This window comes from Megascapheus bottae, chromosome 12 (genome assembly GCF_031878675.1).
Source record: "Megascapheus bottae isolate mThoBot1 chromosome 12, mThoBot2.hap1, whole genome shotgun sequence".
NCBI lineage: Eukaryota > Metazoa > Chordata > Mammalia > Rodentia > Geomyidae > Megascapheus > Megascapheus bottae.
The window spans coordinates 3,390,706-3,412,809 of record NC_143520.1 but is presented as its reverse complement, the minus strand read 5'-3'; the positions used below and the strand labels follow the sequence as shown (position 1 = coordinate 3,412,809).

Sequence of the window (22,104 nt, the reverse complement as noted above, 5' to 3'; positions counted from 1 at the left end):
GAATCTAAAGTACTTCTAACTTTCATCTCATTTTATTTCTTAAGTTGGGCTTTAAAAGTAACTTAGTAGAAGGACCTGGGTTTCTAATTTTTTTTTAATTTCAGCTTTTCAACTATGTTATTTGACTCTTCTAAGTCTCTGAAGTCAGAGAGCAATAATCTGTTATCGATTTGATATATTAATTTCATTTTCCTTCTGTGTCACAGTTTATTTTCTGAAAAAAAAATGTGATATAGCTGTTCAATGTACTAAAATATAAATATTATCCTGTTTTATTTTCAGATCAACTTTGCAAGATTTTGTGCCCATGAAAACTGTTCAGCTGATTTACAGGTGTCTGCAAAGATTGGATTTATGAAGTAAGTGTAATCAAGTGTATTTCCTCAAAATGGCATCATGGGCGCATGTATGTGGTTACTAAGGAAAGATCTGCTAACTCCCTGGGAGTTACCATCATTTAAACGACTGTAGGACAATGCTCTGCTGGGAGAAACTAAATGATCTATATGTCAGTCATGATCCTTGAAGGCTGGTGATTTTCAAAGAAGGAGAACGTGTGAGCACTGATATTTTATGAAGCATGCTTTAACTTAGAAGATATTTCAGGATTTAATTGTGCCTTGGGATATCATTATCATAGTAACAGTTATATTTTAACATTTGGAAGTAGCTAGTAATAGAGCTTGAGTAGCAAATAAGTTTTTGCTACACAATGGCTAGCTTTTTTTATCATTGTAAAAGACATACCATAAAAAGCAATATATAAAACAATGCATAATGACAAATTAGAAAATGAAGAAACTAATTTACTCCTATAATGCATATAAAGGGAAAAGCACAAAGAAAAGTGCTTAGAATATCATCTAACACAGTAAAAGCTAGATAAATATTTGGTGGCTAGTATTATTTTATGATAGAAGATAATTTTAATTTTGTAGTATGTCTAACTCCTCTATGTTCAAATTATTTTATTCATCAGATAACCAGAGAGAAACCATGTTCTACAAGTCAAGGGTCCCTTGTACTAGGAATATGGGAGACGAGAACATGAATGAGAAGTGTTCAGATAGAAAAATGGCAAGACATTTTTAGAATAGATTATTTAAAAAGCCAGTTAAAGGGCTGGGAGTTTGGTCTAATGGTAGAGTGGTTGTCTAGCATGCATGAAGACCTGGTTTGATTCCTTGGTAACACACACACACACACACACACACACACACACACACACACACACACACACAAGCTCAAAGTGGTGAAGTGGTACTGCGGCTTAAGTGATAGAACTCTACCCTTGAGAAAAGCTCAAGGACAGCACTCAGGCCCTAAGTTCAAGCCCCATGACTGGCCAAAAAAAAAAAAAAGCCCGTTTAGGGGGCAGGTAGGTAGTGTGGCCTAGTGGTAGAGTGCTTGCCTAGCATGCACAAACCCCTGGGTTCAATTTCTTGGTACCACATACACAGAAAATGCTAAAAGTAGTGCTATGGCTCAAGTGTGGAGTGCTAGCCTTGAGAAATCTCAGGGACAGTGGCCAGGCCCTATGCTCAAGGCCCAGGACCTTGAAAAAACAAAACAAAACAACAACAAAAAGCCATTCAATTTTGTATGTGTAAGTAACTCTCCATTTCACCATCCATATCAAAGTCATACTTGGAATTTCATCTACACATTAATGACTTGTGAAATTGCCTAAAGAGTGGAAATGTGAATTTTACAGAGGAAAGATCTACAGACCAAATCTTGGAGACTGAGGGGGAGCAAATTTATTTGAAGAGTTTAGAAAGAGAAGAAATTCTTGTAGAGGACAGAAAGAGGAGTTACAAAAAACTACCGAATTCCTGATAAAATAGCCCAGTGGAGAATAGAACGAGGTGGAGTTAAAGAGAATTCAGATGGCAAAATGAAGAACAAAGAGTTGTTGAAGTTGATCCCTAAACTGTGGAACAAAAAAGACTGTACAGGGAAATTTTAAGATAAAATTCCCAGTGCACCAGAAATCAGTGTCAATGTTGATGGTCAAGGAAAGAAGATAATGCTGAGAACAAGTAGAATTTTATGTACTTATAAAATGTTAATTTATTCACAGAGAGACATAGTGTGAGGGATAAAGCGGGAGGTGTATAAGTTAGAGAGATCAAGTTTCAACTAAAACTCCACAGGGCACTTTTAAGTCTGTGCTTGAACTTTCTTCGGGAACACTGGACATTTCTGTACTTTCCCTTCTGAACCTCTTGTCCTTCAATATCTGTAATGATAGTCTATGGTCTGCCTCCCTCTGTTCTACACTATCCTTCTTGACTCTTTGAAGGGTCTTTCACATCTCTACATCGTCTCACTCATGTCTTTCCCTCATTACCAATTTTCTCTGGATTAGCTTGCCTACAAATGTGACCTCATGTAATCTTCCAGCACTGTTAATGCCGGTTAGACATGTCCTGTTGGGTACCACATAATCCTGGGCTGATATCACCATTAGTTAGATACCAAGCCAGAAACTTAGGGATCAATCTTTTTTTTCTCTGTTTTATTTATTGTTGGAATCTAATTGGAGAATCCATTTTATAATCTTCTATTATGTAGCCATTAGTAATTTTTTTAAATGTGGTACTGTCTCTAGCTTCTTACTCCTACATTTCTTATGCTTTGTTGTAAATACAGGTTGGGTTGAAATCTTAGTCACATATTTGATTTTAAGTCTTTGGTTTTTTAAACGATTTCATTTTTATTAGTTATTGTTTATCACTTGTGAAGTCTAATTTACAAATTAAACTCCATAGGTATGTATGAGAAAAACATCACTTATGTAGGGCAGCTCAGACACCCACTGAAATATATACTCTGAGGGACATCAGGGAAAATAGTGCACATTATGGTTGGGACACATATTATCATAAAGGTTTGGGTTTAGCCAAAACCAAAATTAACACTTTCCGAGTACCATCCATCCTTTGTGTGTGGTTTAAGCCCTGGCATTGCTGCCAGCATAACTGAGTGGGTAGTCAGTCCTAGAAAATTAGAAGTAGCACTTGCACCAATCCTGTGTCTGGGGATTTTTTGCATCATTCGGGAAGGTAACAAACTGTTTCTCTTAGGTAAATAATAACTTGTTTTAGGAACCTTCAAATGAGAACTCTTCTAATTAAGTTTTCAGACCCACAGTGAAAGCTTTTGACAGACTGCCTTGCATTCTGACAAATTATCCTCTGTCACAGAAGTATGTCTCTTCCATGTGGGCATTCTGTCTCCCTTCTCAGTAACAGGAGACAATCTGACCCTTTATGGTGCCCACAGTATCCCAGCTATTACTTCACTGCCACTCAGGATATTTATGAGCCCTGGGTGTATGAATCTGTTGTAGGCAAAGATATTTGTCTCTCTGCCTCCTACAAGAGAAACACTGAACAGTGTTCAGATTGACTGTCTAATCCTGCCATGACGTCGAGGCTTCTCCTGCATGTCAATGCTCAGACAATGAAACACATTCATGGATTTCCACTTCTCAGTATATATGGGGAAATATGTCTTTATGAAAATGGCAAATAAAATGACTGGTCTCAGTCATCATACAGGCAACTTAAAAGCAAATCTTCCATTTTTGACATCAATATCATTTTCCTTTTGTTCCTCTCTCTTACTTCTAGGATAAGGGGTGCCTGATTTTCCAGAATGACTGCTTTCCCAAAGTTAAGAGATGCTTTAAACTGTACCTATAGTATTTGACTAATAGTGACTTGTATGACAAAGTAACTGATTTTGATAACAAGCTATCTAGAGACAAAATGGTAGTTGCGAGTTGGTGAGAAGACACCAAAGAGTGAATAGTGATCCTTGTCTTCCCTCTAGTTCTTTTAACATTTTCCTTATGATTACAAAGTGGCTACAGCCAATAGTGAAAAAATACAAAGCTAATGTTTTACTTTGTCTCACAGTCCACTAGCTGCAGGCCATGCCTTGTGAAATGAATACATCCCAAAACTTGGCACAGTGGAGGACACTATCAGTTTATATAATATTTTTGTTCTAGCATCTAACTTACAAACTATAACTCTGAAGCCCCAATTCCTCTTATGAGGCGATTTATTTCACCGAGACTTATGTAACATGTCTTGCAAAATAAACTCTTGTTCACTCAGGAAAGCGTAGAGCCTCATGCAGTAGTACATCCATTTTCAATTTTATCCTTTATTTTATTCATTAAATGATGACTGCATGTAGTCACAAGGCCTTCCTTACTGTGGATCCAAGGCTCCTCTGTAAATTTCAAATCTACATTATGCATGTTTTAATGAAGAATGAGTGACAGATCCCAGGGAAAGCTCTGCTTCACTTTGTCACATGTCCAGATGTGCACCTGGTCCTTTGCTGTATGTCACATCGAACACTGGTGCATCTTTCAGATGCATCTGTGAATGAATCAAGATCCAGTAAAATGTATGTTTCAGATCATGGAATTGAAGCAATAGCAGTGGAGCAAAAGAACTTTAAAAATGGAAGACAAACCAGGAGTCTTGTTCTCTCTAATTTGCTGCTGTCTTGGAACCTGGCTGTTTCTGCAGTGCTTCCTCCTTCTGTTGCTTGACTAAGTGCCAGCTTCTCTCCCAAAGGTGTTCAGTGACTAATGCTTTGGTTACCAGCCAGAATATTTCATACACGTCTACTTCTAGGCAGCTTTTCTACAAGTCTTAATTAAACTTTAATGTCAGGCTGACGCTTATAGTGGGGGCCTCGTTAAGTGTCTTTCATTGTAAAGTGATTACAGTGTGGTTAGGGGTGTGTGAGGGTCAGCTATGGTTTTCACTTCCTTTAACATGGTCACCAAGCAGACATCTCGTGACCTAACCCACTACTATACCACAGCAGACACACACACACACACACACACACACACACACACACACACACACACTCTAATTCCTACACTTAAAGTAACAGCCAGCATTTAAGAATGATTGCTTTGTTAGTTATTACGTGTCATTCCAGCACTGTACAACTTTCCATTTCAGACCCAAGAATCAGAAGCTAGAGATGATATACATAGAACTGTTCCTTATTTCTTTCTCTTTTGCATCTGGAGTGCTTTAGGGGTGTTAAAAAAAAGACTGGAGGAAACCATGTACCAATGGTACCTGTAAAACTAGCTATTCAGGATGCTGAGAACTGAAGATTCCCAGCTTAGGATAGGCCCTGAGACTCTTATTGGCACTTAATTATACAACCCTCCCCCAAAAGCCAGAAGTAGAGCTATGATTCAAGTTGTAGAGCACCAGCCGTGAACAGAAATATCAAGGGGATAGCACTCAGGCCTCGAGTTCAAACCCCAGAATTCACACACACACACACACACCCCAACTAGAGGAAGCCACATGTGGTGACTGTCACTGTAATCCCAGTTATTCAGAAAGTGAAGACTGCAGGGTCGTAGTTTAAGGTCAGATTTGGAACAAAGTGAGATTCTATCTTAACCAACAATACCAGGAGGGTGTGTATGTTGGTATTCCAAGATTCATGGCAGGCAGGAGTTGGTATGAGAATGATCCAGTCTGGCTGGCCCTAGTAAAAAAATATGTAAGAGGCTGCTTAAAGAATAATTAAAACAAAGAGGGGCCAAGAAGATGGCTCAACGGGTAGTGCACCTGCCTATCAAGTATGAGCGCCTAAATTCAAACCTAGTCTTACCAACAACAGTGGAGTGGTAGAACACTTTCTACAATGCTGTGTGACTTCTGAGGAAAATGTTGCTAGCCACTCACATGTAAAGAATTGAGGCTTCTGTTATTCTCAGAAGAAAAAAGAAAGGAACTTAGAATGGTACTGCTCCTGAGGCAGAAGGATCATGAATTTGAGGAAAGCCTTTACCACTAACACATGTGATGGCTGTAGACATGACCTTGATCTTAGGTAAACATGGAAGTTTTGTACCATCACAGGAGAGATAATTATGGGTGTCAAATCATAATTCTGTAGAATTTATGTTGATAATTCCATAAGCTTTTAAGTCAATAACTTCTTCAATAATTTACTGGCTTTTGATATGTCTTGATGATAATCCAGCTTTTTTAATGTTTTAATCAAACACATAGCTATATACACATGTGAGCATGTATGTACTTATGCATACACATATTTTGCACATATGTGGTTAGGCTCTGAGAAAACCATAATAATGTCAATCTGATATCTTTCCTCCAGTTAAACTTCATTTGATATTATGAAAATACTGCATTAGAGAGGCACTAGTGTTGTACCAGTGTTGGGAGAGAGAGGGGTGAGGGAGAGAACACTGGCTTATTGTGGTGGGGAAGAAAGCAGTGCATGGTGCAGGTGGTTAGCAATGAGTACAGGCTGGAAGTACTTTTTTAAGTGTTACTGGCACTGAAGCAAAATGTTCAAGAGCATGCACAAATAAGTCAGGTGCATGAAGAAGAGAAGGTGTTAAAGGTAGAGGGAAAACATAACCTGTTTGTAGGTAAATATGGCTAAAACAAAGCCAGTATAGTAGAGAATGAAGCAAGGAAGGGCTAGCCCTTGAAGGCCTCAGGTAGGTTATTAAAAAGAAAGGACTTTTATCCACAAGGCCCTGGGAGATCAGGCTCAATGTGTGATTTTGGTCTGTTTTGTCGAAGATGAGCCTTTAGAAGTGTGATGATTAGGTTGGAGGAGATAACATATATTTAAAGCAAACAAAGTAAGGGTGTAGTACAGGTTAACTCAGGCTCTGTCAGGAAATTTTCAGACTTAAAAAATGACAAAAAGGATTTCTTTGGTGTAGTTAAGCCAGATAGTCAGAAGAAGAGAAACAAAACAATATGACTTTATAATTCCCAGGCAAAAGTGACTTCCTTTCGCTGGTCTCCCAGAGCTCTTTGTGCATAACTCCTTCTGCGTATCTACAATGTTTGTTTATATTTATATATAATTCTGTCCTTGACCTTCGCTATCAGCAGGAGAAATGCATCTTAGGTATGTTGATGTGAGGGAGTGCATAGCGTCTGTTTTATTGTACAGAAAATTTCAATTACAGTCATTCATTCCCACTTCAAGTAGTGCTTCAAAGCACGTCTTCTGAAACATGTTCTTAAACCATCCATAGATACCTTTGTCTTTGGTCAATTCCAAAGAAATTATTACATGCCTCTTCTGTGTTTAGCTTGGTATTTCATGGGTAGTTCATTGACACCCTTATCTCCTAGACAAATGTGGTTCAATTTAAACAAAGAAACCTTCAGAATGCTGCATGAATTGTTTACCTGTTTTACTGTTAATAACTTTCTTCTTTAAAAATGTTTAACTTATGATCAGAGTGATGTGTAGAAGGGTTACAGTTACATTCATAAGGTAATGAGCACATTCTTTCTTAAACATTGTCACCACTTCCCCTACTTTTCTCCCATTTTCCCTCCTCCCACTCTCTCCCAAGTTGTAGATTTCATTTCTGATATATTGTCTTGTGAATATCGTGGTTACCCTGGTTCATCCTTTGTCCCTGGTCTCATCATCTTGTTTTCCCCTCCTTTCTTTCCCTAATTCAAATAAATAAATGTATACACAATACACCAGGTACCAAAGTCAGATACAGCAACAACAAAGGATAAACCATAAGAAAAGAGAAAAGGAAAGAAAGAGAGAGAGAGAGAGAGAGAGAGAGAGAGAGAGAGAGAGAGAGAGACAGACAGACAGACAGACAGACAGACAGACAGACAGACAGAGACAGAGAGACAGAGGGGGGGGAAATTTTGAGGAGTAAAGAAATAGCTTCGCATAGTACATTAAAACTAACAACCATAAGGATAAATCTCGTGCTTCCTTTTGCTGGAGTTCATTTCACTTGGCCTCTTCCTATATGGCTATACTTTCTTCACGTTACTGCTTACATCCCTTTGGAGTTTGACCTACTCTTACTCATTTTTAAATTAATACATAATAACACCTTACTATGGTTGGAGAACATTTATAAAATCACAGAATTCTATAATTTAACATTTTCCTTAGCACTGAGCTATTCCACTCCTCAGGGTGAAAAGTAATTAAGAAAAGTGAAATTGTTTTGAGGCTTTAAAACAGGGTAGCTGTGGCCTTTGAGCAAGTTCCTTCAACCTTAATGCTCCTCACATTTAAAACAGGGAGGATTCCAGTGAATTTATAATGTTGGTCAAGCGTGAATCTTACCATCTATCTATCTATCTATCTATCTATCTATCTATCTATCTATCTATCTATCTATCTATCTATGAATGATAAAGCTTAGCAATGCTGGCATCCCCCACCCCGAACTGGTCGTAGTTCCAGGATGTAAACTCATAGCTCTGGATTTGGAGCAATCCTTTCTTTGTAGTTCCTCAGTGGAATGCAATTTTGTTTTTATAATTTGGCCCAATTTTGGTAGAGGTGGCAACCTACCTTGTTTCAGAAATTAATTCTAGTCTTATAGATTCTTATGCCTCTTACTAGCTGGTAATAGTATGCCCTATCTTATCCATATTTTCTTCCTATGAAGCAAAACATTTCCTGTTTTCTCATCCACTTTTCTCCAAGTTTCCCACTTTTTAATCATTTGGGTGGGCAGCCCAGTAGTTCAGAGCCTATCTAAAAACTTTGAAGAAAAGGAGAAATTTCTTTGTCTCTACAAAACATTACAGAATAATGACAAGGTTAACATTACAGACTTAAGAGACTGGAATTCCTTAGAAAGGTTAACTCATGCGTGAACAAAATAAACACTAGGAAACTGGTACTTGAAATGGGGTGGAGTTTCATGGGGAGAGGACTAAAGAATAAACAGGGAAAGGGGAAGGAGAATTCAGTCTTAAAATCCAGTACATGACTACAAATTAAAAAGAAAAAAATATTGAGGGAAGGGATGAGGGTGGAAAAGATGGAGGAAAATAATAAAAGGGGGTGATATTGACCAAGATATATTCTTAAACTGCACTGTTGAATGGCCATTCCATTGTAGGCCTACTTGAAGATAATTTTTAACTACTCTTAAGCAGAAAAGTAGTAAAATAGAAAGACTGCTTTATTCAAAATATTTTTTATAATTTTTATTGTGATTAATAGAAGGGATACATTATATTCACCAAATAGAAGGTGTAAAACTTCACAAACATTGATACCCTTTCTCTTGACATGGTCCCCATTCCCCTCCTACCCTCCTCCCACTTATCTTGATTTCCCCCTACCCTATCCAATTTCAAATAACCAATTAAGCACATATAAAATATATCAGATAACAAGGTGAAAAATCGTAACAATATGAGATAACCAAGGGATGGCAAAAGACCCATCTCAAAATATTTTTTAAAACTTTCTTTAGCAATACCTGACTGAATTTATCTGAAATATTGAACTTTTTTTAAAAGAATTTGTTAACGTTGATTTTTACATCATATTTTAAATGACAAGTTTAACATACAAGTGTTCAAGGAGGGAATCTCTATTTACAATCACTGGGACTTAGTATTTAGAACTTAATCACAATTAGGCTAAGCGTTTGTATGTCATAGAAACATATTAATTTATGAAATAAAACATTATGTGAATTTAAACCTATTTCCATGGTGTCATCCCCATGGGTGGTGTTTGTTTAAATGTCTTATGATCGGTATAAATACTATATATGTGGACATGGAATTGTATTTTCTAAATGCAAACTAAATAATATCACTTCATTTCTAGGCCCTATGAAAATAAGACCTACCTTGCTCTCGGAAGCATGAAGACACTGATGCTGAATGTGTCTCTGTTTAACGGCGGAGATGATGCCTATGAGACGAAGCTTCATGTCAACTTACCTGCAGGCCTTTACTTCATTAAGATTTTAGACCTGGTAGGTACTGTATACAATAATATCACGAGCTTCTTAGATTTGTTTACTTTTTAAAAGAACGGTAAATAGGTTAATCCACTTGCCCTAATCCTATGCTGTTTGAGTGTTTACGCAGTCTGGAGTTTAAGTACATATTTAGACTTGTCCTATGGGCCTCCACTTAGTTGGACACATGTATACATGCCCCTGCTCTGTAAAGTGAGTCACTTAGGATACAAGTACAAGGGTATTAATCAGCTTTCTGCTTCTGGGAGCCAGAAGGAGAGGACTGCGTGGGAGCCATCACTTCCTCCCATGCTTGTCTTTGACAGCCATTCTTGGCAGGAGTCCTTACACTGAATGCTATTATCCTCTACTGAAAGCATCTGGAGTCACTGCTCTTCGTTTTCAGCTCTGCTTCTCAGTCTTCTTGCCCTAAAGGTCAGCACACCAGAACTAGCCATGTCCATTACTGCCGAAGTCCTACTCTCAAGTGGTGTTAGTCAAGCTTTGCTTTGTCGTGGGCATTTAAATCCATAAATGAGATATTAGTAAGTTTGAGTTTCAATGCGGAAAGCTTCCATTCATTGCTCCTTTGAGATGTCTCCATCCCTTAGCCATTTACCCACCCTGGATACAGAGGTTACCTTTTTACACCAAGGGCATTTGAGAAAGGCTTTTGACCTCTTACAAATACTTATTAACCGTTTAGCGGAACCATTGGGAGTCTGTTTCCAAAGAATGAGGAGAAACTCCAAGTGGTCAGCCAAAATATATTTAAAGTACACCTATTGTAAATTCATTTGTTTTTATTAAATTCCTTGTGATGACACACTTTCACATATTGGACAGAAAAATAAAATATGGTTCTAACATTCCTTATATCCTAATTTTTCAAGGAATTATCTCTTAGCTTAAGTAAAAAATACACAATGGGAGAGAAAACTATAAGGGATTGTCATGAAGGATTTGCATGAATGTTAGTATATACACGTGCACATATATTTAAATTCTTTTGTATTTCTATAGTCATATTCCTAGACTAACTAGATTGTGGTTTCCTAGGAAAGTAAATGCTTGTAGAATGACTTTCTTTTTAAGAACCCTACACATATGTTACCATTTTTTTCTCTTTCTACTCAAACCAGTTGTCTTATGTTCCCTTGTAGGAAGAAAAACAAATAAACTGTGAAGTAACAGACAACTCTGGAACAGTAAAACTTGACTGTAGCGTTGGCTATATATATATAGATCATCTCTCAAGAGTAAGTATTTAGCATTTAAGATTTTCATAAATGCTAACTTTTCATTCATGGTATCCATTACCTTTATATTGAAAAAAGATGTGCACTTAGGATGTGTAGCTAAATGATACAATGAAAGCAAACCCAACTCACCCTGAAATCTTTGAGCTTTGTGTTTATATTCTTGGCATTGCTCACTGCCTTCAGGGGAAGGGGGTTGTGTTTCTGTTGAGACGGGCAAGTGAATGTGTCAATCAGAATTCTGCTTGTCTGCTCAGCCTTCCTCAACACTCCCCCCACCCCACCCCAGGTGGCCCTGTCTGCCAACCATGTTACCTCTGCTATACAAAAAGGTGTTTTTGGCAAGAGTCCTTAGTCAAGTTGTTAAAGCATCTCTAATTCTGTCCTTCTGGACCTGCCTGTCTTCACATTTCAGAGAAAGCTCTGTCTCTGAATGCTACTTGTGGAAATGCCTGCATGTTAAAGTTGCCACAAACCGCAAAGCTTCCCTATGTCTGACTAACAAGAAAGAAGTAGCTTACACAATGATGATATCCTCAGCTCCATGTTCCATAGTGGGGAGGATGGGGGAACCATAGAGGAAATTAAATACCAGATTACAAAAAAATACATTTTAGATTGTTATTAACATGAATCTTTTGTTTGTGTTCTACAGATGGATATTAGCTTTCTCCTGGATGTAAGCTCCCTCCACATAGCAAAAGACGACCTCAACATCACAGTGCATGCTTCCTGGTACCATTCATTGTGAAATAAAATATAAGGATAATAATATTATTAATAACAGCAATAATGCATTGAAGAAGCACATCTCCGTATTTGGGGAGATTTGAGGGGAGTGGGGGCCATGAAGCTGTGTTTCATTGCTTTTCTATAGAAAAAATGCTTCTTTTATATAATCATTAAAAAGAAACATTAGGCACACATAAAAAACATAAATAATGAGAGTAAATCTCTACCGGCCCTATTCTTTCGAAACTTCTGACAACCACATTTGTCTTTATCACTGCCTTGTAAAGCATTAATCAAACTTCTGTTAGATATACATAGTAGTATCTAGTTCTCTCTAAAGATGGGGTTTTATTGTGAATATGTGTGTGTGTGTATGTGCTCAGAGTATTTCAACAGTCTCTTTTCTATCTGATTCTGTAGTGATAATGAAGAATTGGATGACTTAAAGGATAATTCAATGACTTTAGCAATACCTTTAAAATATGAAGTTATGCTAACTGTTCATGGGTAAGTAGAGGCAAGAGATTCTATAAAGTTTAGAGTTGGTTGCGTTGCTTCTTATATTAATGTAAGATGCATGCTAGTATTTTTTGCCTGTCCTGGGGCTTCAATTCAGGGCGTGGGCACTATCCTTAAACTTTCTCAAGTCTAGCACTCTACCACTTGACCCACAGCACCATTTGCAGCCTTTTCTGTGTATGTGGTACCGAGGAATCAAACCTAGGGCTGGTTGCCTGTTAGGCAAGCACTCTACCACTACGCCATTCTCCTAGCCCCCTAAAATTTAATTTTAACGCCTCCTAGCCATTTCCTCATTGTGTAGTTCCTGGCTTAGCTACCCATTTGGGGTTTTTATTCATGTAGGTCCTGGACCTTGAACTCAAGGCATAAGTGCTGTCCCAAAGCTTTTTTGCTCAAAAATAGCACTCTCCTACTTGAGCCACAGCTCCATTTCTGACCTTTTGTTTTGTTTTGTTTTGGGTAGCTTACTGGAGAGAAGAGTCTCACAGACTTTCTTGTCTGCTCTGGCTTTTTATTTGTGCTTCTTAGATCTCAGTCTCCTAAATTGCTAGGGTTAGAGCTGTGGGCCACCAGTACCTAGCTAGCTGCTCATTATTTTAGTCTACTCTGTAATCATTACTGATACTACATCAGATCCAGGCTCAGCTATTGAGATTTCATACTGAAAGAGCTCCAATAAATAAATTCCTAGAAGGACACAGCCTTCCAGTTGTGCACTGGCAATCCAGAGACACTAGAGTTTCACAACATGAAATCTACATAATTATACCAAGTGATCCAAGCAATAGTAAAGTTCAAAGAAGTATAACACCTGCCAGATTCCCACTCTTCACAACAGTAGGTAGCTATATAAAAAATGGGTTTAGGTATGAACTCAATACAAGTGTCCATATCTGCTCTTGCAACTCTTGAGCCTGTCAAATTCCTCAAGATTTTAGTAGTTATATATGGGAAAGCTGAATGCAGAAAGAATGAAAGGGGATTAAGAAAATCCCCAGTATTCGGGCTATTATGTTTCGAATATATTTTCTCTTTTCCGCCTGATTTTTCTATGATGAGTATCCATTTTTAAATTATCACATCTCGTTATTTGGAGCACAAAATGTATATAACCATATATATAACCATATTTATGTAATATATATATATAATTCCATTCCTATTTATTATGGGTGACTAATTTGTTATTACCTAACATTAGCTATTATAAAATTAACATTACCTAATATAAAACTGCATTCTTCAATTCAATATTCATTGCTGACCACCTATCTGGTCTAAAGTTAAAAAGAATTACAATCTTATTTTCTTTTTTCCCATCATGGGGCTTGAACTCAGGGCTTGGACACAGATTTTTCACTCAAGGCTAGCACTCTACCACTTGAGCCACATCACCGCTTTAAGTTTTCTGGTGGCTAGTTGGGGATCAGTGTCTCAGAGCCTTTCCTGCTCAACTGGCTTTGAACCCAACCCTGAGATCTCAGCCTCCTGAGTAACAAGGATTACAGACATAAGCCACCAGCACCCAGCTATTTTTTTAAAATTATTATACCCATTGGTGCTTGACTTGTTTCTCAGACCTTGGGTCCTTATAAACAGCAAGAACTGAGAATAAAAATAACTCACAAACAGGTTAGTTTGAACTGTAATGTCCTTAGGGGACACCTAACAAGTTTTTCCACAGTTTCCAACTTTAGGTGAGTCAGTTGAGGGCTTAAAGAGAAAGAAATATCAGAGAAGAATGAACTGGCAGATCAAGGAAAGGTTTCAATAAAAGAAGAAAGTATAGGTAAGAAGGGACATTATCACTGAGTGTGGTGGCTCACATTTGTAATCCTAGCTTCTCAGGAGGCTGAGATCTGAGGATCAAGGTTCAAAGCCACCCTGGGGACAAAAGGACCTGAGACTCTTATCTCCAATTAACCTCCAGAAAACAGGAAGTGGGCCTGTGACTCAAGGGTAGGGCATTAGCTATAAAAAAAATGATATAACTGTCTAAAAAGATAGTCAAGATCAGGTGCCTATGGCTTATGCCTGCAAATCCTAGCTATTCAGAAGGCTGGAATATGTAGATCTTAGTTCAAAGCCAGCTGGGGCAGGAAAGTTCATGAGACTGATTTCTAATAAACCACAAAAAGAAAAGAAAAAAAAAAAACTATGGGTCAAGTGGTAGAGCACTTGACTTGAGCACAAAAGCTCAAGGACAGCATCCAAGTCCAGAACTTAAGCTCAAACAAGCAAACAAACAGAAAGGAAAAAAAGAGGAAAACCTAATTAATTGATTTTGTTCCTGTCAGCTTTGTGAATCCAACTTCCTTTGTGTTCGGATCACATGAAGACAATGAGCCAGGAACATGTATGGAAGAGAAAATGAATTTCACTTTCCATGTAAGAAAAGCTGTTTATTTTAATATATATAATAACTGGCAAGTTTATTCTAATGCATTGCTACCATCCCTGCCATATAACTTGGACTCCACAGACCATGATTTATTGTCAGCCGTGATTTATTAGGGGCTGCTGTACTGGGGATCAGGCTAATTCTTCCCCACTTCTTGTTGCTTCTCTTGCTCCTGGTCTACAGAGCAGAGGTAGTATCAGGAACTGGCAGAATTATGGCATGAGCTAAATCTGCAAGTAGGCTAAGGGAAGACTTGACGGAAATCTGAGAAAGTTCTAGTTGGTTCCAGCTCTCTAGTAACCCAAACATTACATGGTAAAGGAAGATTAAACGTTCCTTTTCTCCATTTAGGGTTGACTTATCCAGCCTTTCCAGCTATAGGTGTCTGACTTATGATAACTTTGTTAATCATTGAATCATTTTTTTCATTTATTTTTATTGTAATTAATAAAAGTGTTACATTATATTCGCCAGATAGAAGGTGCACTAATTCACATACATTGATACCCTTTCTCATGTCTTGGTCCCCATTTCCCTCCCCCCAACCCCAGCCCTCATCTTGTTTCCCCCCTTCCCTATCCAATTTCAAATAATCAAATATGCATATATGCAATATATCAGATAACAAAGTGAAATACTGTAACAATATGAGATAACCAAGGGACAGCAAAAGACATGAGAGATAACATAGTACATTAAGGACAAAAATCACTCTTTACATGGCTTTTGTTTCTATATCCTAGAGATCCTTTCATTTAGCGTCATTCTGTATGGCCTTTTGTATCTAGGTTTTGCTCTATTGTAAATCTCTGCTAGGAGAGCCCAAGGTTTCTACTGATTATGACAAATGAGGGAAACCATTGAGCCTATGTTCCTTTGAGTCTGACTTACTTCACTTAATATGATTTTTCTAAGTCTTTCCATTTCCTAACAAATGGGGCGATGTCATTCTTTCTGACAGCAGCATAGAATTCCATTGTGTACAAATACCACAACTTGTTGATCTACTCATCAACTGAGGGACATCTGGGTTGATCCCATATCTTTGCTATGGTAAATAGTGCTGCAATGAACATCATTGTGCTGGTGGTTTAGTATGTCCTTGTTTCTGGACGATTGGGTAAATGCCAAGTAGTGGAATTGTTGGGTCATAGGGGAGCTCTATGTTTAGTCTTTTGAGGCACTGCCATACTGCTTTCCATAGTGGTTGAATGAGTTTGCACTCCCACCAACAGTGTAGTGATTCCTCCTGGCTACATCCCCTCCAGCATCTGTTGTCATTCGTTTTCCTGATCTTGGCCATTCTAGCTGGAGTGAGGTGGAATCTTAGAGTTGTTTTGATTTGCATTTCTTTTATGACCAGAGATGTTGAGCATTTCTTCATGTGTCTATAGGCCATTTTTGTTTCTTCTTCAGAGAAGACTCTCTTTAATTCTTTGGCCCATTTTTTAATGGGATGGTTGTTACTTTGGAGATTAGTTTTGGAGTGATTCAATTTTTTGAGCTGTTGATATATTTTAGATATGAGGCCTTTGTCCTTTGTGTGGTTAGTGATGATCTTCTCCCATTCTCTAGGCTTCCTAATTAATTTACTATTTCCTTTGTCATACAGAAGCTCTGCAGTTTAATGCAGTCCCACTTCTCCAGCCTTTCTCTGATTTGTTGTGTTTCTTGGTCCTTGCTGAGAAAGTTTCAATCTGTGCCATTGAATCATGTTTTTAAAAGTAAAGAACACTATAATGACCTAGGAGTATTAATATACTGAGAAAAGTTTCTTTTAGAAAATTTAGCTAGTAAGGTTAAAATTCTGGTTGTCTTTCAGATGTAAAGAAATAATGTCCATAAAATATTTTTTTAAATCAAAAGCATTGCATGTTCTTAGCGTTGTTTAATGGGCTAGATAGACAGATATGATGTTTTGCAAAACAATGATATTCAATGGTAAATCAGAATCATTATGGTACCTATTGAAAGTTTAAATGCTTGATTCTGTCCTAGATCTGAGAAAAAAATATAATCTTTAAGTCATATTGATTTCATATCCATTAGAGTTTTTGCTAGACTAGTAAGTATGGAATGTTGATAAAATGTAGTTTTCCAATTTGGAAACCCTAAAAGAACTTCTTAGAGAACAGTGGATGTTTTGCTTTAATTAACTAAAATGAAAACCAAGCTGTGGAGATTTAAGAGGCCTATTCATTACTTTATAATTAATAGTCAAGTACGTTCTAATTAATATAAAATGGGGTACTGGAGAAGCTTGCAGTTGCTCTTCTATTTCATAAATATCCTTGGAAGTCTAGAGGTTACTCGGTGGTTGGGGCTGAAGTGTAATCCTAATTTAGATTGCATATTTACTGGTCTCAGGAAGACCCACACATAGAGCTCTGATGGATCCTCTCCTTCCCACTGCTGACATTTCATTACGTAACTGTGCATTACTTCTGCAGCCTACCTGTTACCTCCCATCTAGGGGCACTCTTGCTTTTTTACCTTTGTCATACTCATTTAGGTTTTGTGACAAATATTTTCTCCTAATTCTGCATTAGCTTTATAGCTACAAAACAGCCAATGTTCAGAGGTAATGTTTGTCCTGATTTCTCCTTTTAGAGATCTGTAACTTCACAAACTTATAAACAATAATGAAATAGACTCTTTGGAAATTTTGCAAAATATTATTAAGAACCTGTCACTTTTGCTTGAAGATCCAGTAATATACTCTGTTCCCTTTTCTGAATGCATAAGCCTTGTAATTCAATTGAATTAAATAACAATTCTTCTCTTCCTGCCATTAGTATCCTCTTCATGCAGAGTGATTTTGTGAAAATACCATAGGGCTTAGATGTGGAACACTAAGAATACAGAGGTTGTCGTTCTCAACTTTATCATGTGAATAATATGGACACTTGTTGGTATTTGCTTTATTTGGAAAATGTTGACTGACTTCGTTGGATAGATATGGGAACAAGTGGTTGGGTTGTAAAATGTGCAATATGGGATGTGAGTATATGTTCATGATTTCTCTCTTAAACCTATTTTTACAATAATTCATTGCACACTTTAAATTTGTTATCATTATGAAAGTGATGTAAAAAGGTGTTATAACTATCTAAGTCAGGTAAAGACTACATTTCATTTTGGACAATGTCACCTCTTCCTTCACTCTCTGCCAGTTTTTCTCTCTCACCCCCAATCATACGTTGTACAGTTCTTTTTCACTGCAGATTTTTTAATTGGAAAAATTGAGAAAGGCTAAGGAGAATTACTCTCTTCCTTTGAACTATAGATTCCAATAGCAAATCTCCACCACCATAACTTTTGAATCGTCACTTCAAAGTTTATGAATTTCAATGCTTACATTTGTGAAAAAATAGAATTTTAAATTGTTTTCCTTTTTCTTTTTTTATTAGGTTATGAACACTGGTATTAGCATGGTGCCAAATGTTAGTGTAGAAATAATGATACCAAATGCTTTTGTCCCTCAGACTGATAAGCTGTTCAACATTCTAGATGTGCAGGTAAAATTATGCTCCTTCTAGCTGATTTTCCAATCTTTTATTCCAGGTACTATTGATAGCTAACAGATTTTGCTTACTTGTTTCAGTCACACTCAAAGCTATGGATTTGTTGAGTACACTTTTTTTATTGTAGGGGTAATGTATAGAGGGGTTACAGTTACATTTGTCAGGTAGTGGGTATATTACTTCTTGAACATTGATACCCCTTCTCATGTTTTTGTCCCATTTTGTACATTATTTTAGTCTGTATAATAATGATAAAAATTTTTCATCTGACTTACACAATAATAAAACATCATTACTCATCTTTATTTAGCCATTATTTTAGAATCCATCCTCTTTATGATGTTATTTTGTATCAGAGGACAGATATTCTTTGTGTCATTACTTTAGGATGCATCTTCTTTCCATTATAGTGGAAGTATTTCAGTTGGTAGAATATTCCATAAAGTTGGAAATAGAGCTTTTCATATGGAAAGCAATATTTCAATAATTATTTATAAATCAATTCTCTTATACTTGTCCATCAGAATTCTTTTTTTATTTTTTGCCAGTCCTGGGTTGAGCTCAGGGCCTGAGCATTGTCCTTGGACTTTCTCAAGGCTAGAACTCTACCACTTGAGCCTCAGCACCACTTCTGGCTTTTTTCTATGTATGTGGTACCTAGGAATCGAACCCAGGTCTTTGTGCATGCAAGGCAAGCACTCCACCACTAGGCTAAACTCCCAGCCCCCCAGAATTCTTTTTGCCTCCTAATTTCAAGAAAAAGCAGCCACAAAATAAATTTACCTAAGTTTTTTTATGTGACTTTCTTTAAAGCCTAACTTGAATTTCAGATTTAGATATTGTGTAGAAAACATTTGTGTAGATAATAATTTATCATATTATTTTGCATCTAAAGCCAAAAAATGCTTAATTTCAGGCTAATGTTCATATGTCTTTTTTCTTATTTCTCATTAGCTTGTAAAGTTAAGGCCATCTTATTAATTTATGACCTGTATCTAACTCTCTGAAATTTTACTGGAGTTTTGCTCCTATTTAGTCACAGAGATTCAATCCCTTTCAAATATTTCTATCAACAATGTTTTACAGTTTTTGATACCTGAAAAGTTTTAGGAGAAAATAAGAAAATAGAACTTTTAAAATCATGTTGCTTTTGTTCTTCCATGTGTTGCAAAGTAATGGTTTTGTTGCTCTCTATCTTTAGACAACTACTGGACAATGCCACTTTAACAATTACCAAAGAGAATGTATATCAGAGCCGAAAAGGGGAACAATGGAGACTCTGAGAGACATTTTCAAATTTTTGTCAAAAAGTGATAAGAGGCTATTGGTATGTTTCAATTCTTCAGGTTGTTTTTGCTTTCCAACAGAGAAGTGAAACATTTAAAAACCAATGGGTTTGAGCTGTCAGGTGAGTGGTAATAGAGAAAATAAGATTAGGTAAGGTTCCTGCATGCAAGGGACAAGCATAATTGAATGAGTGGAAAGGCAAAGTTAAATATATATTCTGATTTAATTATCTAATAATTCTAGAATCCTTTCAAGAATCCTTAGGACACCAGGTCATAGGTCACCTAGAAAGCCTTTAGGACATAATATCAATTTAATTCTTTCCATCTTTGTTTATTTATTAAAAATAGGAAGCAATACAGTCAAATTTTCAAATTGTTGTTATGTACAACAAATACCTGTAATTTAGCAAGACTAGGCTTAGCCTCTTGCTTCTCATCCACCCAGAAGGTTAAATTAGTAAGAAAGATGAGAATACATGCCACAAGTTGAATACCATGTCTTTGATTTCATTTATAAAATAATTTTTAATTGGGGATTTATTTTAAACAATGCAGTTTTGAAATGCCACTAAAGAAAAGCAGATATTTAATTCTACATTTGTATTAGTGCCAGATTTTCAGGTGTGTATTTGTTTTTTTAATTTTTGGTGATGAGAAAGTGAAAAAGTGTATTTTTACATACTTTTCCAGTACTGCATGAACACCGATCCGTACTGTTTAAGTTTCCTATGCAATTTGGGGCGAATGGAGAGTGGGAAGGAAGCCAGTGTTCACATTCAGCTGGAAGGCCGGTCCTCCATTTTGGAAATGGTGAGTCCAACGTATAGCTGTAACTTGGTGCTGTGGGTGAGTTCATGTATGGTCTATCAATCCAGTTCTCTTAAACAGTCAATGTAATGAAGACATTCCACAAACCAAAAAGATAAAAATAAATGTTTGGAATATGGTTCAAATTATATTTCTTTATATCATTTTGGCTGAAGACTAAATTATGGAATAATTAAGTGATTTAGTTCAGAAAGTCAAACTGATTATGAACATTAATGAAATCAAAGATGCTGACTAGCTTCACATTTTTAGAACCTTAGAATTCTTTTTGCTTTGTTTTTAAGATTTTTACAATTTTATAGTAGAAGTGATATATAGAGGGATTGTAGTTACATAAGTCAGATAATGAGTACATTTCCTTTGAACAGTGTTATCCCTTTCCTCATTCTTTCCTAGTGTTTCTTCTCCTGACTTCCCTCCCCACGCAACTTACATAGCGCATTTCCAACATCGTGTCTAGTGGGCTTCTCTGCTGAATTGGTTCACCCTTTATCCTTAAGCTTGTTCCACACTGCTTTAGATCCTAGCAGATCTAATCTTTTAAAAAAATATGAAGTAAAACGAAACCTTTCACAAAATTGACCTAAAATATCAAAATTCAACAAAAATAATAAGACCATGATAAAAATGAACTTTGAAAAGTTATACTTTCATTCAGTATAAAATTCAACCACTATGGAAAGCAGTATGGTGATTCCTCAAAAGACTAAACATAGAGCTCCCCTATGACCCAGCAATTCCACTACTTGGCATTTACCCAACCATGCAGAAAGGAGGACATACTAAATCCACTAGCACACAATGTTCATTGAAGCACTATTTACCATAGCGAAAATATGGCAACAGCCCAGATGCCCCTCAGTAGATGAACGGATCCAAAAGACATGGTATTTATACACAATGAAATTCTATGCTGCCATCAGAAAAAATAACATCACCCCATTTGTAAGAAAATGGAAACACTTGGGAAAAAAATCACATTAAGTGAAGTAAGCCAGACCCAAGGGAACATAAGCTCAATGGTTTCCCTCCTTTATAATAATTAGCACACATCTAGGACTCTCTTAGCAGAGGAATACAGTAGCTCAAAACCTAGATGCATAAGGCCATATAAGATGAGACTAAATGAAAGGATCTCTAGGATATGGAAACAAGAGCTTTATCTTGTGTGATTGTTGTTCTTAATGTACTATGTTATTTCTCTTCCCTTTTGTTGCCATTTGGTTAATCTCATATTGTTACTGTATCTGACTTTGTTACCTGATATAATTTATATGTTTACTTGTTTGTTGGAAATAGGAAAGAGAAGGGTGGAAAATGGGGGGGGAAATGGAAACAAAAACATGAGAAGGGGTATCAATGTGTGAGAAGTAATGCACCTTCTATCTGGTGAATATAGCTGTAACCCCTCTATATATTACCCAGACCATAAAACATAAAATTTAAAAAGGAATATGTATTTTTATGAAGAGCACTTTGAGGTGAAGCTAGTTTTTACCAGTTTCCCCATACATTCAGTATGTGTAAGATCTTTATCTCTGTCTCTGTAATGTCCCAAATTAAATGGGAAGAACACTGTTCATACTTAGTTCATGGTATATTGTAAAACAAAAGAAACAAAAGCTGAGAAATCAAGAGAAAGACAGGCCAACAAGGTGGGGGGGGGGGTCAGCTTTGTGAATGTGGGCAAGCTATGGCATCTTTAGACCAGATTACTCCTTTGTGCCACTGGCTACCATAT

The 22,104-nt window shown here is 36.8% G+C and overlaps 1 protein-coding gene across 1 annotated transcript in view; it reads left to right on the top strand.

Annotated features, from left to right (window-relative positions):
• Itga4 (integrin subunit alpha 4) overlaps nucleotides 1–22,104 on the top strand; it is a 72,588-nt gene that overhangs the window by 45,657 nt on the left and 4,827 nt on the right. Inside the window, 9 exon segments of the mRNA XM_090342526.1 lie at nucleotides 283–359; nucleotides 9,673–9,823; nucleotides 10,972–11,067; nucleotides 11,723–11,802; nucleotides 12,220–12,306; nucleotides 14,619–14,709; nucleotides 18,133–18,240; nucleotides 19,448–19,573; nucleotides 20,226–20,345. Coding sequence (XP_090198652.1) covers nucleotides 283–359; nucleotides 9,673–9,823; nucleotides 10,972–11,067; nucleotides 11,723–11,802; nucleotides 12,220–12,306; nucleotides 14,619–14,709; nucleotides 18,133–18,240; nucleotides 19,448–19,573; nucleotides 20,226–20,345 — 936 coding nt within the window.